Below are 27,388 nucleotides of genomic sequence, written 5' to 3' on the forward strand. Positions count from 1 at the left end.
AATTAAGCGGAGCTTTTAATGAGAAGTGTCCGCCTTCAGCAGCAGAAGTCAGTGTCGGTTGCTAATGATGGGGTGGCTGGAGCCGGTGGGACCGCGCCGGGGGCAGTCGGGCTTCTCAGAGGAGTGCAGCACCCGAGGGCAGCTCCCACCGCCCCCAGATCCGGCTTTACAGCTCAAATATTGCCCTGGAAGAAATCCGCGGTGTCCACGGGGTCGGGTCCAGCCCCGGGGGATGCTGCCCACAGCGCAGCCTCGGGGAGCAGCCGCCGCTCTCCCCTCCGCAGCCCATCACCGCGGCATCGGGGCGCGTCAGCCGGAGGTGCTGCCGGCGGAGCCCGGCTGGCTCCGGAGGTGAACGGCGACGTACCACAGGCAGATAAAGAAACCTGTGGGTGGGTGGCACGGGTGCAAGGAGCAGGGAGGTGATGAGGACCCTGCTGCTCCCAAACCCCCCGTCAGTCCCCACTCCCCTCCCCAGTGCTCCCCACCCACCTTGCAGGGAGTTGAGGATGGAGAAGAGGTAGAGCTGGGGGATGAGGAAGACACCGAAGCTGAAGAAGGCCAAGCCCCAGGTGGTGCCCAGCAGGCAGGTGATCCCCAGCACAGTCAGCCAGTCCTTCCTCGCTTGCCCCTTGTGCTGCTGGATCCTCCACAGGATCACCAACACCCTGCCCAGCACCAGCGTGTTGAAGAGCAGGATGAGGCCGGCGTAGCACAGGGTGGCAGAATGGGCTGCTGAGCTGGTGAGCCAGCACCTGGCAGAGGGAGAGTCTCTTGGGGCCAAGGGCCAGTACCCCTGAGAAGGAAGGAGGTGGAGGGACATGGTGGCAGGTGCCTCTACACAAGCAGCTGGCAGAGTCGGGCTCACCAAAAAGTGGCACCCAGCAAAGGTGGGACTGGCTCCTGCTGGCACAGCCCTGTGCCCAAGGTGCCTGGCATGTCTGTGGTGCCTGGGGTGCCCAGGGTGCCTGGTGTGTCTGGGATGTGTGAGGTGCACAGGGTGCCTGGTGTATGTGGGATGTGTGAGGTGCACAGGGTGCATGGCGTGCCCAGGGTGCCTGGTGTGTCTGGGATGTGTGAGGCGCATGGGGTGCCCAGGGTGCCTGGTGTATGTGGGATGTGTGAGGTGCACAGGGTGCATGGCGTGCCCAGGGTGCCTGGTGTGTCTGGGATGTGTGAGGTGCACAGGGTGCCTGGTGTATGTGGGATGTGTGAGGTGCACAGGGTGCATGGCGTGCCCAGGGTGCCTGGTGTGTCTGGGATGTGTGAGGCGCATGGGGTGCCCAGGGTGCCTGGTGTATGTGGGATGTGTGAGGTGCCCAGGGTGCCTGGTGTATGTGGGATGTGTGAGGTGCACAGGGTGCCTGGTGTATGTGGGATGTGTGAGGTGCACAGGGTGCATGGCGTGCCCAGGGTGCCTGGTGTGTCTGGGATGTGTGAGGCGCATGGGGTGCCCAGGGTGCCTGGTGTATGTGGGATGTGTGAGGTGCCCAGGGTGCCTGGTGTATGTGGGATGTGTGAGGTGCACAGGGTGCCTGGTGTATGTGGGATGTGTGAGGTGCCCAGGGTGCCTGGTGTATGTGGGATGTGTGAGGTGCCCAGGGTGCCTGGTGTATGTGGGATGTGTGAGGTGCACAGGGTGCCTGGTGTATGTGGGATGTGTGAGGTGCACAGGGTGCATGGCGTGCCCAGGGTGCCTGGTGTATGTGGGATGTGTGAGGTGCACAGGGTGCCTGGTGTATGTGGGATGTGTGAGGTGCACAGGGTGCATGGCGTGCCCAGGGTGCCTGGTGTGTCTGGGATGTGTGAGGTGCATGGGGTGCCCAGGGTGCCTGGTGTATGTGGGATGTGTGAGGTGCACAGGGTGCATGGGGTGCCCAGGGTGCCTGGTGTGCCTGGGATGTGTGAGGTGCCCATGGTGCATGGTGTATCTGGGATGTTTGAGATGCCCAGGATGCTTGGAGTATCCAGGGTCTGTGGGGTGCTTGAGGTACCAAATATATCCAGGGTGCACAGAGTGCCCAGGGTGTCTGGTGTGTCTGGGCTGCATGGTGTGCTTGGGATGCCCAGTGTGCCAAGGATTCTTGTGGTGCTCAGGGCCCATTGGGTGCCCAGTGTGCCCAAGGTGCCCAGGGAGCTTGCAGCCTGCTTCACTCACATAGTTGCATTGCTGTAGCCTTCAGAGGTGTGGATACTGTGGTGCCCATATGTATCTCTCTTGAAGACAAACACGGTGGCCACAGCCAGCACGGGCAGACCTGCAGACCAGGGCTGGGCTGAGTGGGGCAGTGCCAGGGCAGCCATGCCACGGGCAGGTGCCCACTCACCCCATGCGAAGAGGCAGAGCTTCAGCAGGTAGTGCCGGATGTAGATGTTGTAGACCTTGACGATGAGGAGGAGGAGGTGGAAGGCCTCAGCAGCCATCCACGCCAGGGCACAGAGCAGGGCAGTGTGGAGCAGGGCGGCGGTGGCCTGGCACAGCCCCTGGGTGCCCGTGGCCAGCAGTGTGCTCAGCAGGAAGCCACAGTTGAGCAGGAGCAGCGAGGTCAGGAGGTGCATGTGGATCCGGTTCGTGTTGTCCCTCAGCCCCTGCCTGCAGGAGTGGGGAGGGCAGGGGGTGCTGGTGGGTGCCTGCTGGATGGCAGGGCACCACATGGCACTGAGCAGCATGGTGAAGCATGGCATGGCAAGGCATGGCATGGCACAGCCCAACGTGGTGTGTATGGCATGGCAGGGCATGGCAGGGCATGGTATGGCACAGCCCAACATGGTGTGCATGGCATGGCATGGCAGGGCATGGTATGGTATGGCACAGCCCAACATAGTGTGCATGGCATGGCAGGGCAGGGTATGGCAGGGATTGGCATGGCACGGCAGGGATTGGCATGGCACAGGAGGGCACAGCAGGGCATGGCATGGCACAGCCCAGCATGGTGTGCATAGCAAGGCAGGGCATGGCAGGGCATGGTATGGTATGGCACAGCCCAACATGGTGTGCATGGCATGGCAGGGCAGGGTATGGCAGGGATTGGCATAGCCCAGCGTGGCACACACATGGCACAGCTGTACCTGGAGAAGCAGCAGAGCAGGAGGGTACAGAGGGTGGCAGCAGCCGAGAGGGAGCAGCCAACAGTGCTGATGTGGGTGAGTGATGCCAACTGGGCCGGGCTCAGGGTGCCTGCTGGGAGCTGCTGGGAGAGGAGAGGGAGGGAGGGGGTGAGACAGGGCAGAGCAAACAGCAAGACCCCCACAACCCCCCTTCTCCTCCCCCAGGAAGATGAAGGGAAGAGGAAAGGAGGATGAGGATGGAGAAAGATAGCAGGAGAGAGGAGGAAGGACAGGAGGAAGCAGGTAGGAGACAAATAGGGAAGAAGAAAGGGGAAGTGGGAACAGGAAGAGGCAAGGAGGGAACAAGGGAAGGAGGAAGAGGGGGGAGGAAAGGAGGCAGGTGGGAGGGCAGCACCAGCAAGACGGCGAAGTAAGTGAGATGGTCGCAGTGGCAGATAACGGTCCCTTCCCTGTGCGTGGTCTCACAGCCCGTCCTGCTCCAGCTGCCCGTGTTGCCTGTGCCTGCCGGGGGATGGGGACATCAAGCTCTGCCAGGGCTGCCCAGGAGATGGGTGGGCAATGCCTTCATGGGGGCATCAAGCCAGCATTGCCCCCATCCTGGCCAAGGCAACACTTACCGGCTCCAGGCTGCCAGAAAACACAGGTGGCGTTGGAGGAATCCTGGTGGCAAGAGGACACAGGGGCAGAGCTGGGGACCCTCTCTGCTCCCTGGAGACCTTAGAGACCTTCTGATCCCAAGGCCAAGAAGGGACAGTTTCTCCAGCTCCAGGTGCTGGGGAACCCCCCTGGGAATCCTGCTCACCAGCACCATGTTGTGCCAGAACTGCATCTCCACGGGCCGGCTGAGCCCAGCCACACGCCTGCTCTGCAGGAAGGCTCCCAGCACGTCGTTGTTCAGCACAGAGCTGTTGTGGGCATCCTGCAAGAGTCAAGGTGCCTGCAGGGAGAGTGTTGGGCCCCCAGGATATCCCAGACCCCACCCCAAGCATCCCAGTGGGGGGTGGGTGAGGGGACAGGCATGCTGCTGGCCCAGGATGATTGGGGGGTTCCATGCGAGGGCCTGCAGCTCACCTGGAAGATGCAGGGACTGTGGATGTAGATGCAGACAAGCTCCTGCTCCTCTCCCCGTGTCTGGATGCCCTCCATGAGCTCAACTGGGAATTTCATGGCATGTCTGAGCCTCCCACCACCATCCTGCACCAGTGGGCAGGGGACAGATGGATTTGGCCACTCTGTGCTCAGATGGCCACCCTGGTTACCCCCATGACCCTATGGCAGCTCCAGCTCTGCTGTGCTGCCTGTGGAGACACAGATCCAGCAGCTGCTTCTGTCTTCCCATCAGAGCCCACTCCAGTCCAATGCACACCAAAGGCTGAGGGAGGGCCTGTCAGCCATGGGTGGGTATGCCTGACCTGCCCACCTCACCATGGGCAAGTGTGGGGCAGACAGCATAGTGCAGGGTTATTTTCCCAGTGGGATTTCACAGCTCCTCACACTGTCTCTGCTCCAGGATGCCAAGCTGGAGCCCCAGGTGGCAGGCAGACAGCTCTCCCTGCAAAACCTGCCTGGCCCTGTGGGAAGGGACCTCGGGCCTGAGCAGTCAGACTTCCCTGGAGGGCAGCCCCATGCCCAGGGAAGTGCCATGGTGCTGCCACATGACCTCCTTGCACCAAGGATGAGCAAGTTGCCCCACATGCCCCCTGACAATTTCCTTCTCCTGTCCCATTGCAGGGATGAGGGTGCCAGGACTTTTCTTTCATAAACCAGAAGAGCTTCAGGATGAAAATCCTGGCTCCCAGCTGCAGAAACCCTCCTTGGCTCTAGAAGCCCCCAGATTTACCCCAGCAATGGTGCCAGTGACCTGCAGCCATAGCTGCCTGCGACACCCTGGCAAAGCTGCATCTCAGGAGACTTTGCTGGTGTAAAGCATCCTTGGAGGATGATGGAAAGCCAGTGTGGGCAAGTGTCTGCCACTCCAGCATGTGGGAATATCCTCAGTAGTGTGGGGAGGACCTACCATCCTGCTGCTGAGGTTTAACCCTCTGAAGTGCTCGGCCATGAACTTGAACACGTAAGTCTCGATCACGCTGCCCGTGAAGTTGCATCTCTGCCGGTGGGTCACCTTCTCCTCCAGCTGCTTTAACCTTCACAGGGAAGGGGTTTGGGGCAGGGTGCAGCAGGATCAGGCTCTTGTGGGTCTGGGGGGATTGCAGGGGGTCTGACACTCACCATTCCCTGGCGTGATGGGCATTGCCACAGCCCTCCCGCAGCTCCTTCTCCAGGGTGTACCCGTCACACTCTGTCTCCTCTAAGCTCCAAGAGAGGCATTTCGGGAGCTGAGCCTCAGTGCACAGCACCCTGCCTCGCCCCCCAGGCCGGGAGCCCCAAACGGCCCCGAATGCTCCCAGCCCAGCGCCGGGATGGGCCAAATCCCTACCTTGGGCGCGCAGGACGCAGACGGCGAGGCAGAGGATGAGGGCGATGAGCGGTGGGTTGGGCATCGCTGTGGCTCTCTGTTGCAAAACGCACTCAAGACCTGGGCACCCTACAGCCCTCAGCCACACCCCCCGGGCACTTTGGCCCTCTCCCATGCCCTGGCTGCAGGACAGCGGCGGGGTCGCGGTGGTTTCCCCCTCCCCCAGAAGCCGCAGCTGCTGCGCCGGCTGCAGGCGAGGAAGGTGTTTGCCACAGCCCCGGGCTGCAGGATGCTCTTCGCATCCATCTTAGCATTAAAGTTGTAAAAACTCTACTGAGCAAGGCTTCTGCCTTCCTTCCCCCCACCCTGCAAAACGGGGACTTGGAGCTTGCTGCCATCCCAGCCCACGGCTGCAAATGCCCGGCAAGCAGCCCCCAAGCCCGAGGGGTCACCGGCGCGCTCGCCCGCGGCACCGCGGCTTACCGGCAGCGGCCCAGCACGCAGCTGGGGAGGAAGAAGCATCCTCAGAGCTGGGAGGGGTGGGGGAGGAAGGTGGCTGTCAGCGAGATTTGCGTCAGTTGCAACACCTCGCAGTGCCGCCGGCAGCCGGGCTGGGCCAGGGGCTGCGAGCCCGGCGGTGCCCGGCGCACAAAGCGCTTCCCTGGGGATGCGGCGACGCTTCGAGGCTCGGTGGCCCCCGGTGAGGGACAGCCACCACATCCCCCTTAGGATGTTTCGCAGTAAATAACCTTTTTCTTTCTCACGGAAAGCCCTCGGATCCCCAGGATGCCAGATGCAACCTCCCCTGTGCCAAACGCCATCCCCACTGGCCACCGAGCCGGAGAGGGCATTTGCCCTCTGCGAATGGCACAGCACGGGTGTCACATCAGGTGGGTTTTACCTTCGTGACGAGCAGCTCAGCACCCCAGTGAGGTCCCAACACCACACCAGCCCCCTCGTATCCCCCCCTCGCTCTGGCAAAGCCCCTACCTCAGGCAGAGAGCAGGTTGGCAGCGGCTGCACCTCGATGGGCTGGGCTGCTCCCACGCTGCCCGTGCTGCCGTCGGGGTGGCAGAAAAGGAAGTGTTTGTATGCAGATGAGTAGATTAGATCAAGAAAGCTTTTAAATTTCCTTTTACCGACTCTTTTTCACAGCCTGATGAGGGAGCAGGAAGCATCCTGGGCACAGCTAAACCCCACACACACGGCAGAGAGCTGGGGCTCGGCGTGGCCCACAGACAACCTGCTCCCCAAGCACATGTGATGTGATTAACATCTGCCTCTGATGAGCTTCTGCAACCAAAAAAATGCTTTTAGAACTCTGTTAAGAGCAGAAGGAGGACTGGAGGTGATGGTTGGAATTGATGATGTCGAAGGTCTTTTCCAGTCAAAATGATTCCATGATTCTATTTCTCTGTGGCTGGTGGGTGACTTCATCACTGAGAGGTGACCTCACCACAGCCTACACCTTCCTCAGGGTGGGCAGTGGAGGGTGAGGTGCTGATCTCCTCTCTCTGGTGACCAGTGATAGGACATGAGGGAATGGAGTGAAGCTGCATCAGGGGCAGTTCAGATTGGAAAGGTTCAGATTCGAAAGGTTCTTCACCAAGATGGTGGTTGGTCCCTGGAACAGGCTCCCCAAGGCAGTGACCATGGCACTGAGCCTGTCAGGGTTCAGGGAGCAGCTGGATGATGGTTCAATTTGATGTAGTCCTGTGAGGAGCAGGGAGATGATGCTTTTGGGTCCTTTCCACCTTGGGATAGTCTCTGATCTGTGTTAGGACAGTTTGATGCTACTGCCAGGACAGAGACAGCATCTGCCCTGTCACCCCCAGCCATGCCAGCAGGCCCAGCCAAAGCAAAAAAGGTCTCTTTTTTTCCCCTCCCTTTTGCTGCAAAAGGTTTCACCTTGTGCTCCAGGAACTGCTGGGTCCAACTTCAGAGATACACCAGATGCAGAGATACAGAGACAGCTCAGCCCCAGGCCTCCAGGTCTCAGTTCACGGTGTGAGACAACTATGTGTGAGCCAGCAATGTGCCCTCGTGGCCAAGAAGCCAATGGCAGCCTGGGATGCATCAAGAAGAGTGTGGGCAGCAGGTCAAGGGAGGTTCCTCTCCCCCTCTGCTCTGCCCTGGTGAGGCCTCATCTGGAGTCCTGTGTCCAGTTCTGGGCTCCCCAACTCCAGAGGGACAGGGAACTGCTGGAGAGAGGCCAGGGCAGGGACACCAAGATGATCAGGGGACTGGAGCATCTTTCATATGAGGAAAGGCTGCAGGAACTGGGGCTGTTTAGTCTGGAGAAGAGGAGACTGAGAGGAGATCTTATTAACATTTATTAATAGCTAAAGGGTGGGTGTCAGGAGGGTGGGGCATCCCTCTTTTCTATAGTAGCCAGCAACAGGACAAGGGGTGATGGGATGAAGCTGGAACACAAAAAGATCCACTTAAACATAAGGACAAACTGTGTCAGTGTTTGAGTGAGGGAGCCCTGGCACAGGCTGCCCAGGGAGGGTGTGGAGGCTCCTTCCTTGGAGGGCTTCAAGACTCACCTGGACACGTTCCTGTGTGACCTGATCTAGGTGGGAGCTGCTTCTGTAGGGAGGTTGGACTGGATGATCTCTAAAGGTCCCTTCCAACCCCACCATGCTGTGATTCTATGCCTCTGTGATCTGCCTCTGCCTGACACACCCTGAAGACAGGAGCCCTTTGGGGATGGGTGTCTGTCCACATCCTTAGGTGACATGCCCTGGGCCAAGCACGTTTCATTTTTGCAAGGGCCAAACCCACTGATCTCAGGATGCCTCAGCTCATCCTTGGACTTGCCATTGTCACTGAGATGCTCACGTGCCAGCAAACAGCAAAGACACACCTGCAAAAGCAACTTTGCCAACTTCCCAGGGTGGGTTTTAGTGCCAGGAGGGGGTTAAAACCCCAACCTGCCAGCACACACCAGCAGCTCTGGCCAAACTGCCTGCAGAATCACTTTGCTGACTGCTGGTTTGGGCTTCCTCAGCCTAAAATGCACGGATAGGGGCGTGAGAGAGCAAAGCAACCCCCGCCTCCAGCTTTTTGAGGTCGTTTCCAGTGGAAAAATACCGGGCTTGGAGAGAACATGCACAGACATTTGTAGTTTTGCTTTGATTTGGTCTATTGTACCCTGCTTTGCTCAGTGCAGGGGGAAGAAAAGGGTGTCAGTGTGCCATGGCATCGTTTCCACATGCCATGGGACACCAATCCTCTCAGGCACTTCAATTTCCCAGTTGTTATGGAAGCATCCAGCAAAGGGGAAAATACTGGGGGGAAACGGTGGTTTGGGGTTTTGGTGCTTCATCAGGAGCTACAGAGGGACGTGTAGGGATGGCCACGGGCACCCACTCACCCCTGGGGACCCTCAGGTTGGGATGTCCTGTCCTCCTGGCTCCCTCCTCGAGCCCCAGCTTCCCACCCATGGATATGGAGCAGAGCAATGCCAATCCTGTGGGAGCAACCAGAGCCACAAGGAAGAAAGGGCAGACCTGCTCTGGCATCCAGCACCAGCTTCCCAGCACTCAGCACCCGGCGCTGGAGCTTGGTAACGCAGCCATGGACTCCAGCAGCTGCAAGAGCATCAAACCCCGAAGAGGCCCAGGCTGGAGGGAAGCCGGGGGCTGAGCTGGAGTCTGGCAGCCGCAGCCCCATGTGCATGGCGCTTGTGAGCGTGTCCACGTGTGAGCGGTGCGTGGCCTCCCGCCCGCAAAGCCCCCGCGAGCGTGAAACCCACGCGTGCAACGACGCGCACTCCGGCAAATTCCACACACACACACACACACACGCAGAGCCCGGTGCCAAAATCGAGCGTGGAAGCTCCCACGAAGGCAACACACGCACCCGCGGGCTGGGCTCCGACGGCGGGACCGGCCCCCCGGGCGCGGGCGGGGGGCGGGAGCGGCGGCGGGAGGAGGAGGAGGACGAGGAGGAGGAGGAGGAGGAGGAGGAGGAGGGGGAGAAGGAGGAGGAGACTCGTCCGGAGCTCCCGGCCCGCGCGGGCTGCCCGCACTGCCGCCGCGCCGACACGGGTGAGGGAGCGGGGCGGCGAGGGGCTGGAGCGGCGGGACGCGGCGGCGGCGGCACCGAGCGACGGGAAACTCGCGGCAAACTCGGGCGGGAGGGGAAGGGCGGACGCGCCGCGACGGGACGGGACGGGTCGGGTCGGGTCGGGCCGCGTCGAGACGAGACGAGTGGAAGCGAGCGATCCCGGGCTGTACCGGCCGTAGCGAGCGCGGCGGTCCCGGCTGTACCGGGCCGAGCGGGACGGGACGGGACGGGACGGGGCGGGGCGAGCGCGGAGGAATGCGGCGGGTCCCGCGGGCCCGGGCGCGTCACCGCCGGCAACGGAGCGGCAGCGCCCGCGGCCAATGGCGAGGTGCGGGGGGGGCGGGAGGTCCCGCCCCCGACGGAGCCCCAGTACGGTTGTGGGGGGCGGGAGGGGGTCGTCCCGCGGTGTTCGTGGGCTGCCGCGAGCCGCGATCCGCACCCCACGGGCGCAGGTGCTCCATCCGTACTCCCGTGGGTGTTGGCGCGGGTGCCGGTGCTCCACGCACGCTCTTCGTGGGTGTTCCCAGGCTGTCTGTGATCCACGCGTGCTCCCTGTGGGTGTTGGCATGGGTGCTGGTGCTCCCGTGGGCATTGCACAGGTCCCCCCGCTTCCGTGGGCTCTGCAGGGATGCCAGTGCTCCCGTGGGCACTGCAGGGATGCCAGTGATCCCGTGGGCATTGCACAGGTCACCACGCTCCCGTGGGCACTGCAGGGATGCCAGTGCTCCCGTGGGCATTGCACAGGTCCCCACGCTTCCGTGAGCACTGTAGGGATTCCAGTGATCCCGTGGGCATTGCACAGGTCCCCATGCTCCCGTGGGCACTGCAGGGATGCCAGTGATCCCATGGGCACTGCAGGAATGCCAGTGCTCCCGTGGGCATTGCACAGGTCCCCACGCTCCCGTGGGCACTGCAGGGATGCCAGTGATCCCATGGGGATTGCAGGGATGCCAGTGCTGCCGTGGGCATTGCACAGGTCCCCACGCTCCCGTGGGCACTGCAGGGATGCCAGTGCTCCCATGGGCACTGCAGGAATGCCAGTGCTCCCGTGGGCATTGCACAGGTCCCCACGCTCCCATGGGCACTGTAGGGATGCCAGTGCTGCCGTGGGCATTGCACAGGTCCCCACGCTCCCGTGGGCACTGTAGGGATGCCAGTGCTCCCGTGGGCATTGCACAGGTCCCCACGCTCCCGTGAGCACTGCAGGGATGCCAGTGATCCCATGGGGACTGCAGGAATACCAGTGCTCCCATGGGCACTGTAGGGATGCCAGTGCTCCCGTGGGCATTGCACAGGTCCCCACGCTCCCATGGGCACTGCAGGGATGCCAGTGATCCCATGGGGATTGCAGGGATGCCTGTGCTCCCGTGGGCATTGCACAGGTCCCCACGCTCCCGTGGGCACTGCAGGGATGCCAGTGCTCCCATGGGCATTGCACAGGTCCCCACGCTTCCGTGGGCTCTGCAGGGATGCCAGTGATCCCATGGGCACTGCAGGAATGCCAGTGCTCCCGTGGGCATTGCACAGGTCCCCACGCTCCCGTGGGCACTGCAGGGATTCCAGTGATCCCGTGGGCACTGCAGGGATGCCAGTGCTGCCACGGGCATTGCACAGGTCCCCACGCTTCCGTGAGCACTGTAGGGATTCCAGTGATCCCGTGGGCATTGCACAGGTCCCCATTCTCCCGTGGGCACTGCAGGGATGCCAGGGATCCCATGGGCACTGCAGGAATGCCAGTGCTCCCGTGGGCATTGCACAGGTCCCCACGCTCCCGTGGGCACTGCAGGGATGCCAGTGCTCCCGTGGGCATTGCACAGGTCCCCACGCTTCCGTGGGCTCTGCAGGGATGCCAGTGATCCCATGGGCACTGCAGGAATGCCAGTGCTGCCGTGGGCATTGCAGAGGTCCCCACGCTCCCATGGGCACTGCAGGGATGCCAGTGCTCCCGTGGGCATTGCACAGGTCCCCACGCTCCCGTGGGCACTGCAGGGATGCCGGTGATCCCGTGGGCACTGCAGGAATGCCAGTGCTGCCGTGGGCATTGCACAGGTCCCCACGCTCCCATGGGCACTGCAGGGATGCCAGTGATCCCATGGGGACTGCAGGAATGCCAGTGCTGCCGTGGGCATTGCACAGGTCCCCACGCTCCCATGGGCACTGCAGGGATGCCAGTGCTCCCATGGGCATTGCACAGGTCCCCACGCTCCTGTGAGCACTGCAGGGATGCCAGTGATCCCATGGGGACTGCAGGAATACCAGTGCTCCCATGGGCACTGCAGGGATGCCAGTGATCCCATGGGGACTGCAGGAATACCAGTGCTCCCATAGGCATTGCAGGGATGCCAGTGCTGCCGTGGGCATTGCACAGGTCCCCACACTCCCATGGGCACTGCAGGGATTCCAGTGATCCCATGGGGACTGCAGGGATGCCAGTGCTCCCGTGGGCATTGCACAGGTCCCCACGCTCCCGTGGGCACTGCAGGGATTCCAGTGATCCCGTGGGCATTGCACAGGTCCCCACGCTCCCGTGAGCACTGCAGGGATGCCAGTGCTCCCGTGGGCATTGCACAGGTCCCCACGCTCCCGTGGGCACTGCAGGAATACCAGTGCTCCCATGGGCATTGCAGGAATGCCAGTGCTGCCGTGGGCATTGCACAGGTCCCCACGCTCCCGTGGGCACTGCAGGGATGCCAGTGATCTCATGGGCATTGCACAGGTCCCCACGCTCCCGTAGGCACTGCAGGGATTCCAGTGATCCCATGGGCACTGCAGGAATGCCAGTGCTGCCGTGGGCATTGCACAGGTCACCACGCTCCCGTGAGCACTGCAGGGATGCTTGTGCTCCCGTGGGCATTGCACAGGTCCCCACGCTCCCGTGGGCACTGCAGGGATTCCAGTGATCCCGTGGGCATTGCACAGGTCCCCACGCTCCCGTGAGCACTGCAGGGATGCCAGTGATCCCATGGGGACTGCAGGAATACCAGTGCTCCCATAGGCATTGCAGGGATGCCAGTGCTGCCGTGGGCATTGCACAGGTCCCCACGCTCCCGTGGGCACTGCAGGGATGCCAGTGATCCCATGGGGATTGCAGGGATGCCTGTGCTCCCGTGGGCATTGCACAGGTCCCCACGCTCCCGTGGGCACTGCAGGGATTCCAGTGATCCCGTGGGCATTGCACAGGTCCCCACGCTCCCGTGGGCACTGCAGGGATTCCAGTGATCCCATGGGGATTGCAGGGATGCCAGTGCTGCCGTGGGCATTGCACAGGTCCCCACGCTCCCATGGGCACTGCAGGGATGCCAGTGCTCCCGTGGGCATTGCACAGGTCCCCACGCTCCCGTGAGCACTGCAGGGATGCCAGTGATCCCATGGGGACTGCAGGAATACCAGTGCTCCCATAGGCATTGCAGGGATGCCAGTGCTGCCGTGGGCATTGCACAGGTCCCCACGCTCCCGTGGGCACTGCAGGGATGCCAGTGATCCCATGGGGATTGCAGGGATGCCTGTGCTCCCGTGGGCATTGCACAGGTCCCCACGCTCCCGTGGGCACTGCAGGGATGCCAGTGATCCCGTGGGCACTGCAGGAATGCCAGTGATCCCGTGGGCACTGCAGGGATGCCAGTGATCCCATGGGGATTGCAGGGATGCCAGTGCTCCCGTGGGCATTGCACAGGTCCCCACGCTCCCGTGGGCACTGCCTGGCTGATGATGCTCCCGTGGACACAGCACCTGGGAGCTGCCGGGGCCGGATCCTGCCGGGCCCTGGCTGTTGCCCCCGGGGCAGCAGCCCACACAGGCCAGGGCTCGCCTTCGAGTTTTACCAAAACTTCACCGTTTCAGCAAATATCATCAGAGAACTTATTCCCCCTACCCCCCGAGCAAAGCATATAACCTCCGTGTCCTGCTGCTCCGGCACTGGCTCTCTCTGCCCGGATGGCTTTGGCAGCGGGTCTCGGCTGCACCACGCTGAAAACGTGCCGGGAGGCTGCGGCCGGCGGCGGGCGGGCTCTGTATTTATCCCATTATGGCTCGCGGCCGCCTCCCATTGAGGTTTCCGGGGGCGGTTTGTCCGCCCCGCCGAGCCGGGGGCGAGGGCTGAGCCGGGACCGAGGCGCTCGGTGCCGACCCTTTGTTGTGGCGTCACCGGAGAGCGCGTCCGGTCACCAAAGAGGCGGGATGGGCACCTCGGCGCACATCCTGCCAGCTGGGTCTCCCGGGGCTGTTTCTGCCATGCTGGCACTGGATTCCGGCTTTAACCCTCGCTGGAGCTGTCGGGGTGCAGCCGGGTCCCCCCTGTTGCACCACGAGGTCCTGGCAGCTCACAGATGGTGTCATCTGGGTGACCTTATGTGAATGGCTGGACTGGATGACGTGTTGGCTCCAGCATGCTGGCAGGGGTGCTCTGGGCCAGCCTGGTGCTGGCTGCAGTGCCAAGCTGGGACAAGGTGTGGGTGGCTGGGCAGTGGGCTGCTGGTCCTCACTGGGGACCCCACAGGGATCTTCCCTGGGGCCATCACCAGGGACCTCACTGGGGTTCTCAGGGGGGACCCTATCAGAGTCCTCCCTGGGGACCTCCCTCAGGATCTTTGTTGGCGACCTGGATGGGGCCATCCCTCAGCTCCATCTTTAGGGGCACATCCCCAGCGTCCTCACTTGGGGACCTGACCAGAATCCACATCAGGGATTCTGATCAACACCAGGGGCCGTGTCTCCCCCCTTCCCTCCTGCCACCTCCTGCAGCCCCACTGGGGCCACCCTGACCCCTCCTGTGTCCCGCAGGTCCCCGGGCAGAGGAACCACCCCGCCGGTGCCGGCCATGCCCTAAGGGAGCCCCCACCATGAGCCAAAGCGGTGCCTCGCGCCTTGCCGGCTCCCCGCCGTTACCGGGGGGCTCTCTGCTGGCCCTGCTGGGCCCGGAGCCCTCCCCGTCCCCCCCCAGCGGGACACCCTCTCCCGGGCCCCCCCCGGCGCTGCTGGAAGGGGACTGGGAAGGGCGCGAGGAGCTGCGGCTGCGGGAGCTGGAGGAGGCGCGGGCGCGGGCGGCGCAGATGGAGAAGACGATGCGCTGGTGGTCGGACTGCACGGCCAACTGGCGCGAGAAGTGGAGCAAAGTGCGGGCCGAGCGCAACCGGGCGCGGGAGGAGGTGAGGCAGCTGCGGCACCGCCTCGAAGCCCTCACCAAGGAGCTGGCCGGGCTGCGCCGAGACCGCGACCGCGCCGAGGAGCGCCCGCCGCACGCCCGCCCGCCCGCCAGCCTCCGCGGCGACGGAGCCCAGGCACAGGCTGACCCCGAGCACGAGCCCGTGCGGGACGTGGGGGCTGAGGCACCTCAGAAAGACAAGGTGAGGTGGTGGGGAGGTGGGGCTGCCTGGGACTCTCAGCCAACCCAGCGCTGCCTCTCTGGGTTTCAGGGGCGGGGGTTTGTCCAGTCGGAGCGGCACGAGGGGCTGGGTCCTGTGTCAGAGCAGTGTCATAGAATCGTTGAATAGTGTTGGTTGGCAAAGCCCCTGAAGCTGCTGCAGTGCCAGCCCTGCCCTCACCCTGCCCAGCCCTTCCCTCACCCACAGCCCTCAGCACCTCAGCTCCAGGGCTTTGGGATCCCTCCAGGGCTGGGCACTCCCCCAGCTCCCTGGGCAGCCTGGCACAGGGGCTCACACCCCTCTCAGGGAAACAGTTCTGCCTCAGCTCCAACCTCAACCTCCCCTGGGGCAACCTGAGCCCATTTCCTCTTATCCTCTCATTCATTACTGGGGAGAAGAGACTGTCATGGAGGCATCCAGGACCCCCATAGCCTGATGTAACATCCAGGACCTCCATAGCCCTGTTTAACAACCACCTCAGTGGTGGCTCTGGTCCCTTTCTGAGGACTCTTTCCCTTTGGAGACATTAAGCAAAAGTTGGGGCCAGTGGCTTTGGCAGCGCTGGTGGCATCTCCCAGCCGTTGCTGGGATGCCAGAGTGTACACATAGGCCTGTGACAGAGGTCTGTGCTGAAGGGAGGAGGAGTGGGAGGAAGGAGAGGACACCAGAGCCACCCTGGAGATGCTCCCAGCTGCAGTGGCCACCCCCTCTCTGCCACCATTGTCTCTGTCACCACACAGAAGCCCCTTTCAGGGTGCTGCACTGTGCTGGTTTCATCTGGCAAACCCGAGGCAGACCTTGGCATCCCCCACGGGCTCATCAGGGACATCCCATCCCCAGCAAATCCCCACACAACTCCTGCAGCCTGGTAGCAGATTGCCCACACGGTGGTGGCCACGGTGAGGTTGGGATTAGAGATGGATGTTGTCTCACCCCAAGCTTCCAGCGAGGCAGGGAGCAGGCAGCAGAGCGTGGTGCTGGATGGGAGCTCCCCGGGAGGAGGGTCATCAGCTCTGGGGGGTGTCCCTGAGGACCAGAGGCAGGGATGCTCCTGCTTGTGGAGCAAAAGCTGGGGGTTGTAGGGAGTGAGAAGCCAGGAGTGCCCCTTCACCTTGTCCCCCCATGTCCAGGAGCTGGAGCTGATGGAGAACACGGTGATGAGCAGGCAGGAGGAGGGCTGGGAGCAGCGGGGCCCGCCCCGGGCTGCCTTCAGCCGCCAGGAACGCAGCCGCCTGCTCTGGGACGACGTCAGCGTGGTGGAGGAGGAGGCCACCAAAGTCACTGCCCTCAAGCTGAGGCTGGATGAGTCCCAAAAAGTGCTGCTCAAGGAGCGGGAGTGAGTGCTCAGGGCATGGTCCTCACAGGGTGCCAGCCCTGCACTGCCCGGCCCCCACCGGCATGGGGCATTCCCTGAGCTCCTGCTGCCTGTCACCAGCGTCACCTCTCCTCAGGGACAAGCTGGCGCTCAGCAAGAGCATCGAGAAGCTGGAGGGTGAGCTCAGCCAGTGGAAGATCAAGTATGAGGAGCTCAACAAGAACAAGCAGGAGGTGATGAAGCAGGTGAGCAGGGTGCCTGGGAACAAGAGGCACCCCGGGGGTTGCCACATCCTCATGTCGGGGCGTGGTGACCCACAGCTGCCTCAACTCCAGGCTGCTCATTGAGGGTCTTTATTGCTATTGAGCCAGCTGGGTGAGGGCAAGGCTGGGCTGGCACAGGGTGGGTGCTCACTGCCCACTTTGAGTGCTGTGTCCAACCCCCCACAGCTCAATATCCTGAAGGAGATCCACCAGGACGAGCTGGGACGCATCTCCGAGGACCTGGAGGACGAGCTGGGCGCTCGCTCCAGCATGGACAAGAAGCTGGCAGAGCTGCGAGCAGAGGTGAGGCTGGACCCTAGCTCAGGGGGGCAAGTGGGGCAGCAAGGAGGGGGGGTCCCTGCTGCCCCCCAGCCACCCCATGTCCCTGTCCCAGATGGAGCGGCTGCAGGCGGAGAACGCGGCGGAGTGGGGCCGGCGGGAGCGGCTGGAGACGGAGAAGCTCAACCTGGAGAGGGAGAACAAGAAGCTGCGGGCGCAGATCGAGGACCTGGAGGAGGTGCTGGCTCGAAAGCGGCGCCAGACGGCCAGTGCCCTGGACACCGACCTCAAAACCATCCAGGCTGAGCTCTTTGAGAAGAACAAGGTGCCGTGGGGGTGGTGCCATCCTGCCAGGGTCACCCTGTCACTTCAGCATCCCCCAGGACCTCCCCAAACTCTGCCACCACGCCTCATCTGAGAGGTGGTGGTGGCCCCATCCTTGCTCCATCAACTCCCCTGTTGTTGTCAGGGGGTGGGCATGGTGGGAGAGGCCCCTGGGGAGGGAGAAGGTGGCACTCAGGGGTAGAGGTGGCTCTCACCAGCTCAGCCCTCCACCCCATGCTCACCACAGGAGCTGGCTGACCTGAAGCATGTCCACACCAAGCTGAAGAAGCAGTACCAGGAGAAGATGGCAGAGCTGGCCCATGCCAACCGGCGCGTGGAGCAGCACGAGGGAGAGGTGAAGAAGCTGCGCCTGAGAGTGGAGGAGCTGAAGAAGGAGCTGGCCCAAGCTGAGGATGAGGTGGGGAAGCTTGTGCTAGTGGAGGGGACCAGGGTTGGTAGCTTAGTGGCCACCACCAGCCCTATCCCATCCCATCCCGTCCCGTCCCGTCCCGTCCCGTCCCATCCCATCCCGTCCCGTCCCGTCCCATCCCGTCCCATCCCATCCCATCCCGTCCCGTCCTGTTCCATCTCATCCCATCCCATCCCATCCCATCCCACCCCACCCATCCTATCCTGTCCCATGCCATCCCATCCCATGCCATCCCATGCCATGCCATGCCATGCCATGCCATCCCATCCCATTCCACCCCACCCCGTCCCATCTCATCCCATCCCATCCCATCCCATCTCATCTCATCTCATCTCATCTCATCCCATCCCGTCCCGTCCCATCCTGTCCCGTCCTGTCCCATCCCATCCCATCCCATCCCATCCCATCCCATCCCATCCCATCCCATCCTTTCCCATTCCACCCCACCCCGTCCCATCTCATCCCATCCCATCCTGTCCCTTCCCTTCCCATCCCATCCCATCCCATCCGATCCCATCCTGTCCCTTCCCTTCCCATCCCATCCCATCCCATCCCGTCCCGTCCCGTCCTGTCCCGTCCCGTCCCATCTCATCCCATCCCATCCCATCCCACCCCACCCCACCCCACCCCATCCTATCCTGTCCCATCCCACCCCATCCCATCCCATCCCACCCCATCCTATCCTGTCCCATCCCATCCTATCCTATCGCACCCCGTCCCATCCCGTCCCATCCCATCCCACCCCACCCCATCCCATCCCATCCCATCCCACCCCACAGCTGGATGAAGCCCACAACCAGACACGGAAGCTGCAGCGGTCTCTGGACGAGCAGACGGAGCAGAGCGAGAGCTTCCAGGTGCAGCTGGAGCATCTGCAGTCCCGGTGAGCAGGGGACCGGGGCGGGAACCACGGTGGGGACCAGCGAGTGGGGTGACCTTCTCACCACCATCCCTCAACCAGCACAGCCCTGGCTGAGCCCTGGTTGGCTGAGCGTGGCCAAAGGGCCTCCAACATCATCATAGAATCACACAATCATGTGGGTTGGCAAAGCCCTTGAAGCTGCTGCAGCCCCAGCCCTGCCCTCACCCTGCCCAGCCCAGCACTGACCCACAGCCCTCAGCACCTCAGCCCCACGGCTTTGGGATCCCTCCAGGGCTGGGCACTGCCTCAGCTCCCTGGGCAGCCTGGCACAGGGGCTCACACCCCTCTCAGAGGAGGTGGGAGGTGGATTTTCATGGCCCTTAAAAACTTTCCCTAGCCTCCCTTCACCTCTCTAGCAACAAAGAGCCAAAATGGGCCTTGAGAGATCGATGCTGCATCCCCAGGAGGCGCTGGGGAGGGGGGATGAGGGGGGTGTGTTTGCAATCTTCCTGTGTTTTATTGGGACATCTCCATTAAATCATGGAGGAATAATGGAGGCTTCACCCCCCGCAGTGCTGCTGCCTCCCCGTGAGCTCAGCCCTGAATAATTGATGCTTTCCAGTAAAACACAGCAAACTGGTCTGGCCTGAGCCCGGCATTTGCAGCTCCAGCCCACTCCAGACATTTGCACTGGTGAATTTTCACGTGGAGAGCAAGTGAGGAGCTGAAAAGCACCACAGGCTCCCAGGAATGGCAGAGAGGGGGCACTCCTGGGGGGGTTTAAAGGGGGATCCTCAGCTCGGCTGGGTCTGAGGTGCCCGATGTGGTGGTCCCCGGAGGGTTTTACCCCCCAGCCCCAATCCAGAGGGTGGGCCCCAGGTTGAGGGGACTGATCCTGCGGCTGGGGCTCAGTGGGAGCGGCAGTGGGGTGCTGTAGGGGTGCAGGGGGGGCTGGGCCAGGCCGTGGGTGCCCCCCAGCCCGTGGCTGTGCCCCGGCAGGCTGCGGCGGCAGCAGAGCACCCCGCTCTTCGGCAAGATGCGCAGCGCCCGCTTCGGCCCCGACGACGCCGGTGATGGCACCAGCGACCCCGACGAGGACGAGGACCTGCAGATCCAGGTGCCCTAAAGCCAGGTGCCACCACCACGGAGACGTCCCGAGGAGTTCCTGTGCCCACCGGTGCCCGTCACTGCGGGACCCTCGTATAGATGGGGAAACTGAGGCACGGAGCAGCAGGCGGGGATTTGCCCGAGGACGCTCTGAGCCTGGTGCCTCTGGGACAGTATGTGATGCCCCTTGGCCACTGGCATCTCCTGGGACATGGATGTGGCCACCAAAGCATCACTGAGCAGCCCAGGAGGAGGAAGCACAGGGCAGGAATGGGCACCGAGCCCTGCAGCCGCCCAGGCTCTCCTGCCCACTGCTCTATATGTATATTATATATATGTATCTATTTGTATATGACTCCTTTTTTACTATAAACACAGAGCCCGGAGGGCCCCAGGCTCTGCTGCTGGCTCAGGCTGATGTCCCTGCACAGGAGGGGACAGCACTGAGGTGCAGCAGCATTCCTCCATGCAGGAGATTGTCACCTCGCTGCCATCCTGGCCCCACAGCATGGGGATGAGCCCAGCTCCTGGCTAAAGCCCATCCTGGTGCCCAGGAGAGGTGCCTGTGGCTGCAGGGCTGTGGGCTGCATGCTCACCCATGGGTGCAGAGGTGCTGGCTGCCCCAGCCCAGGCTCTTGCAACCCAGCCCCCCCTTTCCCCCCTCCCCAGAGCAGGGTCTCAGGGTTGGGGGGGGGGGGGGATTGGAGGAGCTCAGACACAACCTAATTAAACATTAATATTTCGGTGAGCTAATCCCCTCGCTGTGCCTTTTAATTGATTGGCTAAAAGCACAGCTCTTTGCTGCTCACTTCTTCTCTTTGATGCCCTTTTATTTGCGGCGATTATTCATCTCTCTTTTTTTACGGCCCGACAAATGAGGCTGCGGGAGTGGAGCTGCCTGCAGCCGCTGTCGCTGCGAAAAGCAGCATCTAGGGGGGCACGGAAGGGGGAACGGGGGGGCCAGGAGACGCCTGCAGGAGCCTGGGGACAGCCCGGGACAGCAGCTCGGTGAGACACGGCCGCCGCCCGTCAGTCGCCTCGGGGCGTTCACTCTGAAGCCTAATGATGTGCGTGCGGGAAACCTCTTTCCAGGGCGGCCGGTTGTGGCTCTGGCTGGGCCGGGCCGGGCGCGGCCGGGCCCGGAGGGTCGGAGGAGGCTGCCGGGGCTGAGGATGGGGGGGAGTAGCGGGGCTGGGGGGCGGGAGGCGGAGCCGAGGCGGGGCCGGGGCTCGCAGCGACGCGCAGCCGGGCGCCGGGGGGAGGGCGGCTGAGGCCGGGGCCAGGCTGCGAGGGGTGCGGGGTGGGTGACAGAGGACGGAGCTTGGCCCAGGTTCGGGGTGACGAGTGGTGAGCGCAGTGGTGGGGGTGATGGAGGGGTCAGGGGTGCCCGGGTTTGGGGGTGACCGAGGTGACACATCGCGGGGTGGGCTGGGGAGGGCACCTCCTGCCTCCCAGCATCTCTGAGATGGGGAGCCCGGGTGCAGGGGGTGAAGGGGAGCGGGGGGATGTCCCTCTCGGGGTAGCTCAGGGTCCTTAGGGTGCTGTCCTAGCACCCAGCACCTCCCCCTACTCGGTCCCAATGGGCCCCAGGGCAGACCCCCGGTGCTGCAGGACCGGGCACGGGGTCCCAGGCTCTTGGGGGGGGAGATACCCCGAAGCCATCCCGGTGGCTCCCGGACAGGGGCAGGGCTGGATCCCGCTGCATCCCGACCATTCCAGTTGGAAAAGGAGCTTGGTGTCACCAGCCCGGGCTGGGATGGGGACCCCAGAGCCCCGGGCAGGGACCAGGCTGAGGGAGGCTGAGCTCCCGGTGGGTTGTGCCGGGGGTTCCGAGGCTGGGATCCGGGGTCCCTTGGGCTGAAACCCCCTGCAGCAGAGATGGCCTGGCCGGGCAGGTCGTTAACACTGGAACCTACTGATGGCCAGCAACTGGGGCCATGTCGCTGCCCAAGCCAGCAGCCCGGGAGGAAGGAGGAGCCGTGGGACAGGCGCTGGGGAGGTCCGGCAGGGGTGTCCCTCGGGGGACAGCCTGGGGCTGGTGGCCACTCCTGGGAGCTGGCCTGGCAAGGGTTAACGCCGGACTGTTCCACTCGGATGGTTCAGACAGGGAAGGGAGGAGGAGGAGGAGGAGGAGGAGGAGGAGGAAAAGGAGGAGGTGGAGGAGGAGGAGGAAGATGTCACCCGTCGATCTGTCATTTCTCTTTTGCAGCCAGGATGGGGGATGCTGCTAGCGGCAAGCTGGGCCGGCAGTGAGGCGGGGGGGTGCTACGGAGGAAGAGGATGGGGAGGGGGGGGCGAAGGTGAAGGCAGGGCCCCCCCCCCTCCCAAAATATCGGGTCATCGCCATGGCGACCAATTTTAACGACATCATCAAGCAAGGCTACGTGAGGATGAAGAGCAAGAAGCTGGGGGTGAGTTTTGGGGAGGGGGTGCGGGGGGGGGGGGAGGGGGTGCTCGGGGAATGGATTTGGGGTGCGAGTTGCCGCGAGAGACGACGTGGCCGGGGAAGGAAGCGGGAGGGACCCAGCCACGTCGCCTCTCGTGGCAACGTGCCCCTCTGCTTTTGGGTTGAATAAGAGGCATTTTGGGGCATGGGGTGGAGGGGGTGGGGGGAGTGGGGGCGGAGCAGGCCACTTGTTGGTTCCCAAATCATCCAGTAGCCCCAGGGGGGCCGGATCCTGCACCGGGAGCTGTGGGATGCAAATTGAGGAGGGGGTGCGGGGAGATGCGGGAGGGGGTGCCGGAGTGGCAGCACCCATAGGTGGGGGGTCAGGGGGGCTGGTCGCCCGCCCCGCATCGCTGCGAGCCGCCAGCAACGAGCATGCCGGGTAATTGCACGCTAATTAGGGAGAACAAAGAGGGAGCGGGGCTGGAGGGAGGGGGCCAGGCTCGGGGCCGTGGCCCCGCCACCCCCGCGCCGGGGGCTGCGGGAGAGGCGTCGGGGAGACGCCGCGACGGGCTTTCCCTCGGGAGCCGTGCCCACGTTCAGTTAATTAAGCTCTGTAATTAGCGGCGGCGGGCGTGGGATGCTGGCAGCTCCGGCATATCGTCATCCCCACGGGACCGGGCTGGGGGTCCGGGGAAGGGAACCGGGCGGGGGGGACACACACCGGGAGCCGCGTGTGCAGCGCCTGCGCTCTCGCCCCGGCAGATCTACCGCCGGTGCTGGCTGGTCTTCCGAAAACCCTCCAGCAAAGGGCCCCAGCGCCTCGAGAAGTACCCGGATGAGAAGTCGGCGTGTCTGCGCGGCTGCCCCAAGGTGCGGGGCTGCGGGGGAGGCGGCGTGGGGCTGCCGCCGGGATGCTCGGGGCTGCCGCCGGGATGCGCGGGGCTGCCGCCGGGATGCTCGGGGCTGCCGCCGGGATGCTGCCGGGATGCTCGGGGCTGCCGCCGGGATGCGCGGGGCTGCCGCCGGGATGCTGCCGGGATGCTCGGGGCTGCCGCCGGGATGCTCGGGGCTGCCGCCGGGATGCGCGGGGCTGCCGCCGGGCTGCTGCCGGGATGCTCGGGCTGCTGCCGGGATGCTCGGGGCTGCTGCCGGGATGCTCGGGCTGCTGCCGGGATGCGCGGGGCTGCCGCCGGGATGCTCGGGGCTGCCGCCGGGATGCGCGGGGCTGCCGCCGGGATGCGCGGGGCTGCCGCCGGGATGCTCGGGGCTGCCGCCGGGATGCGCGGGGCTGCCGCCGGGCTGCTGCCGGGATGCTCGGGCTGCTGCCGGGATGCTCGGGGCTGCTGCCGGGATGCTCGGGGCTGCTGCCGGGATGCTCGGGCTGCTGCCGGGATGCTCGGGCTGCTGCCGGGATGCGCGGGGCTGCCGCCGGGATGCGCGGGGCTGCCGCCGGGATGCTCGGGGCTGCCGCCGGGATGCGCGGGGCTGCCGCCGGGATGCGCGGGGCTGCCGCCGGGATGCGCGGGGCTGCCGCCGGGCTGCTGCCGGGATGCTCGGGCTGCTGCCGGGATGCTCGGGGCTGCTGCCGGGATGCTCGGGGCTGCTGCCGGGATGCTCGGGGCTGCTGCCGGGATGCTCGGGGCTGCTGCCGGGATGCTCGGGCTGCCGCCGGGATGCGCGGGGCTGCCGCCGGGATGCGCGGGGCTGCCGCCGGGATGCGCGGGGCTGCCGCCGGGATGCGCGGGGCTGCTGCCGGGATGCTGCCGGGATGCTCGGGGCTGCTGCCGGGATGCTGCCGGGATGCTCGGGGCTGCAGCCGGGATGCGCGGGGCTGCTGCCGGGATGCGCGGGGCTGCTGCCGGGATGCGCGGGGCTGCTGCCGGGATGCTGCCGGGATGCGCGGGGCTGCTGCCGGGATGCTGCCGGGATGCTCGGGGCTGCTGCCGGGATGCTGCCGGGATGCGCGGGGCTGCAGCCGGGATGCTCGGGGCTGCCGCCGGGATGCGCGTCCCTGCTCGCCTGAACTTGCTGGGCTGGAGCTCAGGGGGCTGTCGGACGGGAACGCCGTGGGGAGGGGATGCAGCTGGGGCTGGGTGCAGCAGGGGCTGGGACTGAGTGTCACCAGGCTCCAGGTGCAGCAGCCAGGCTTTTGGTGCCACAGCAGCCAGGTCTGGTTGCAGCAGGGTTGGGATGTGGGTGCCACCAGGCTCTGGATGCCACAGCAGCCAGGTCTGAGTGCAGCAGGGTTGGGATGTGGGTGCCACCAGGCTCTGGGTGCAGCAGGGGCTGGGATGTGGGTGCCACCAGGCTCTGGGTGTCACAGCAACCAGGTTTGAGTGCAGCAGGGATTGGCATGTGGGATACCACCAGGTCTGGGTGCAGCAGGGGTTGGGATGTGAGTGCCACCAGGCTCTGGATGCCACAGCAGCCAGGTCGGAGTGCAGCAGGGGTTGGGATGTGAGTGCCACCAGGCTCCAGGTGCAGTAGCCAGGCTCTGGGTGCAGCAGTGGCCAGAATCTGGATGCCAGCATGCTCTGAGGTCTGAGTGCCATCAAGCTCTGGGTACAGTGGTAGCCAGGCTCCAGGTGCAGTAGCCAGGCTTTTGGTGCCACAGCAGCCAGGTCTGGTTGCAGCAGGGCTTGGGATGTGGGTGCCACCAGGCTCTGGATGCCACAGCAGCCAGGTCGGAGTGCAGCAGGGTTGGGATGTGGGTGCCACCAGGCTCTGGGTGCAGCAGGGGCTGGCTTTTGGTGCTACCAGGCTCCAGGTGCAGCGGTGGCCAGGCTCTGGGTGACACCAGGCTCTGAGGTCTGAGTGTCACCAAGCTCTGGGTAGTAGCAAGGCTCCAGGTGCGATAGCCAAGCTCTAGGTGCAGCAGGGGTTGGGATGTGGGTGCCACCAGGCTTTTGGTGCCACAGCAGCCAGGTCTGAGTGCAGCAGGTCTTAGGATGTGGGTGCCACCATGCTCTGGGTGCAGCAGGGGCTGGGATGTGGGTGCCACCAGGCTCTGGGTGCCACAGCAACCAGGTCTGAGTGCAACAGGGATTGGGATGTGGGTGCCACCAGGCTCCAGGTGCAGTAGTGACCAGGTTCTGGGTGCCACAGCAACCAGGTCTGGATGCAGCAGGGTCTGAAGTCTGAGTGCCACCAGGCTCCAAGGTGCAGTAGCAAGGCTTTCGCTGCCACAGCAGCCAGGCTCTGGATGCAGCAGTGGTCAGGATCTGGATGCCACCATGCTCTGAGGTCTGAGTGCCACCAGGCTCTGGGTGCAGTGGTAGTCAGGCTCTGGGTGCAGGGGCAGTCAGGTTCTGTGCACAGCAGCCAGGTCTGGGTGCAGCAGGGGTTGGGATGTGGGTGCCAGCAGGCTCTGGGTGCAGCGGCCAGGTCTGGGTGCAGCAGGGGTTGGGATGTGGGTGCCAGCAGGCTCTGGGTGCAGTGGCAGTCAGGTTCTGGGCACAGCAGCCAGGTCTGGGTGCAGCAGGGGTTGGGATGTGGGTGCCAGCAGGCTCTGGGTGCAGCAGGGGTTGGGATGTGGGTGCCAGCAGGCTCTGGGCACAGCAGCCAGGTCTGGGTGCAGCAGGGGTTGGGATGTGGGTGCCAGCAGGCTCTAGGTGCAGCAGGGGTTGGGATGTGGGTGCCAGCAGGCTCTGGGTGCAGTGGCAGCCAGGTTCTGGGCACAGCAGCCAGGTCTGGGTGCAGCAGGGGTTGGGATGTGGGTGCCAGCAGGCTCTGGGTGCAGCAGGGGTTGGGATGTGGGTGCCAGCAGGCTCTGGGTGCAGTGGCAGTCAGGTTCTGGGCACAGCAGCCAGGTCTGGGTGCAGCAGGGGTTGGGATGTGGGTGCCAGCAGGCTCTGGGTGCAGGGGCCAGGTCTGGGTGCAGCAGGGGTTGGGATGTGGGTGCCAGCAGGCTCTGGGTGCAGTGGCAGTCAGGTTCTGTGCACAGCAGCCAGGTCTGGGTGCGATGGGGCTGGCTTTTGGTGCAACTCTCAAAGACACCCCCACACCCCCTCCTGCCCTGCTCCTCAGGTGACCGAGATCAGCAACGTCAAGTGCATCACCCGGCTGCCCAAGGAGACCAAGAGACAGGCTGTGGCCATTGTTTTCACTGACGACTCTGCCCGGACCTTCACCTGTGACTCGGGTACGGGCCTGGGGGAGCCAGTTTGGGGGAAGGAAGGGGTGCCAGATGGGGCAGCTCCAGTTTGGCCAGCCTTGCCCAGGGGCTGCCATGGTGCTTTGCAGAGCTGGAGGCCGAGGAGTGGTACAAGACCCTGTCAGTGGAGTGCCTGGGTGCCCGCCTGAACGACATCAGCCTGGGGGAGCCCGACCTGCTGGCGCCCGGCGTGCAGTGCGAGCAGACGGGTGAGCAGGGCGCTGGGCAGGGGGTGCTGGGCAGGGGATGCTGGGCAGCCCTTCCCCTCCTCCCTGTCAATGACTGCACTGCATTTTGAGTTTAATTGAATGATTTGTCTTCTTCTTTTCCCTCCCCACCTCACACACACACACCTCGTTCTCCAGACCGGTTCAACGTGTTCCTCCTCCCTTGCCCCAACCTGGACGTTTACGGCGAGTGCAAGCTGCAGATCACCCATGAAAACATCTACCTCTGGGACACACACAACCCCCGGGTGAAGCTGCTCTCCTGGCCCCTCTGCTCCCTGCGCCGCTACGGCCGCGACGCCACACGCTTCACCTTCGAGGCCGGGCGGTGAGATGGGGATGAGCCGGCTGCCCTCGTGCCGCTGGGCACGCTGCGGGGTGGCACCGCTGCCGTCCTTCAGCAGTGACCTGCTGCAGAGCAGCTCTGGGAGAGGGGCCTGGCACTGCTGGTGGGCAGCAAATAAACATGAGCAGCAATGTGGCCTCGTGGGCAAGGGGACAGTGGCAGCCTGGGGGCATCAAGAGTGTGGGCAGCAGGGTGAGGGGGGTTCTGCTCTGCCCTGCTGAGGCCTCAGCTGGAGTCCTGTGGCCAGTTCTGGGCTCCCCAGCTCCAGAGGGACAGGGAACTGCTGCAGAGAGGCCAGGGCAGGGACAGCAAGATGCTGAGGGGCTGGAACATGTGTGTGAGGAGGAAAGGCTGCAGCCCTGGGGCTGTTGAGCCTGGGGAAGAGAAGCCTGAGCTCAGGGGCACCTCAGCAGTGCTGAGAAATGCCTCAAGGCTGGGTGTCAGGAGGATGGGGATGGTTCATCCATCCCTGCATCCATCCACCCATGCATCCATCCATCCCTGCACCCATGCAGGCATCCACCCATCCCTGCACCCATCCACCCATCCACCCATCCCTGCACCCATCCACCCATCCATCCATCCCTGCATCCATCCATCCACCCATCCCTGCACCCATCCACCCATCCATCCATCCCTGCATCCATCCATCCACCCGTGCACCCATCCATCCATCCCTGCATCCATCCATCCACCCGTGCACCCATCCATCCATCCCTGCATCAATCCACCCATCCATCCATCCCTGCACCCATCCATCCATCCATCCCTGCA

At 64.0% G+C, this 27,388-nt stretch overlaps 3 protein-coding genes across 3 annotated transcripts in view; 2 read left to right on the forward strand and 1 right to left on the reverse strand.

Annotated features, from left to right (window-relative positions):
* Positions 1–309: 309 nt before the first annotated feature.
* On the reverse strand, positions 310–6,509 carry ADGRG5 (adhesion G protein-coupled receptor G5). The gene is made up of 14 exons (XM_062007831.1): positions 6,476–6,509; positions 5,969–6,015; positions 5,507–5,582; positions 5,299–5,377; positions 5,087–5,213; positions 4,141–4,263; positions 3,872–3,988; positions 3,687–3,729; positions 3,464–3,570; positions 3,070–3,188; positions 2,328–2,593; positions 2,159–2,258; positions 493–755; positions 310–386 (listed from the first exon to the last, which is right to left on the reverse strand). Exons 2-14 carry the CDS (start codon positions 6,005–6,007, stop codon positions 310–312), a joined length of 1,536 nt encoding a protein of 511 aa, XP_061863815.1. The 5' UTR covers positions 6,008–6,015; positions 6,476–6,509.
* A 2,960-nt stretch (positions 6,510–9,469) lies between these two features.
* On the forward strand, positions 9,470–19,843 carry CCDC102A (coiled-coil domain containing 102A). Its single transcript, XM_062007442.1, has 9 exons — positions 9,470–9,540; positions 14,339–14,901; positions 16,050–16,255; positions 16,371–16,479; positions 16,684–16,800; positions 16,892–17,101; positions 17,348–17,518; positions 18,310–18,413; positions 19,392–19,843. Exons 2-9 carry the CDS (start codon positions 14,398–14,400, stop codon positions 19,516–19,518), a joined length of 1,548 nt encoding a protein of 515 aa, XP_061863426.1. The 5' UTR covers positions 9,470–9,540; positions 14,339–14,397; the 3' UTR covers positions 19,519–19,843.
* Positions 19,844–21,669: 1,826 nt separating this feature from the next.
* The window catches only part of DOK4 (docking protein 4), a 13,835-nt gene continuing 8,116 nt past the window's right edge, over positions 21,670–27,388 (forward strand). Inside the window, exons 1-5 of the mRNA XM_062007499.1 lie at positions 21,670–21,910; positions 22,651–22,758; positions 25,915–26,029; positions 26,131–26,250; positions 26,407–26,596. Of these exons, the coding sequence (XP_061863483.1) occupies positions 21,845–21,910; positions 22,651–22,758; positions 25,915–26,029; positions 26,131–26,250; positions 26,407–26,596 (599 nt within the window). The 5' untranslated portion in view covers positions 21,670–21,844. The remainder of the gene's footprint in view (positions 21,911–22,650; positions 22,759–25,914; positions 26,030–26,130; positions 26,251–26,406; positions 26,597–27,388) is intronic.

The sequence above is a fragment of the Colius striatus genome, chromosome 14 (genome assembly GCF_028858725.1).
Source record: "Colius striatus isolate bColStr4 chromosome 14, bColStr4.1.hap1, whole genome shotgun sequence".
Classification (NCBI taxonomy): domain Eukaryota; kingdom Metazoa; phylum Chordata; class Aves; order Coliiformes; family Coliidae; genus Colius; species Colius striatus.

Coding starts and splice junctions, on each gene's coding strand:
- ADGRG5 (XM_062007831.1), bottom strand. CDS start 6,007: ATGCTTCTTCCTCCCCAGCTGCGTGCTGGGCCGCTGCCG. Junction 5,583..5,968: donor TGCGTGCTGGGCCGCTGCCG/GTAAGCCGCGGT, acceptor GTTTTGCAACAG/AGAGCCACAGCGATGCCCAA. Junction 3,189..3,463: donor CTTACTTCGCCGTCTTGCTG/GTGCTGCCCTCC, acceptor CTCTCCCAGCAG/CTCCCAGCAGGCACCCTGAG.
- CCDC102A (XM_062007442.1), top strand. CDS start 14,398: ATGAGCCAAAGCGGTGCCTCGCGCCTTGCCGGCTCCCCGCCGTTACCG. Junction 16,256..16,370: donor GTGCTGCTCAAGGAGCGGGA/GTGAGTGCTCAG, acceptor ACCTCTCCTCAG/GGACAAGCTGGCGCTCAGCA. Junction 17,519..18,309: donor TGGCCCAAGCTGAGGATGAG/GTGGGGAAGCTT, acceptor CCCACCCCACAG/CTGGATGAAGCCCACAACCA.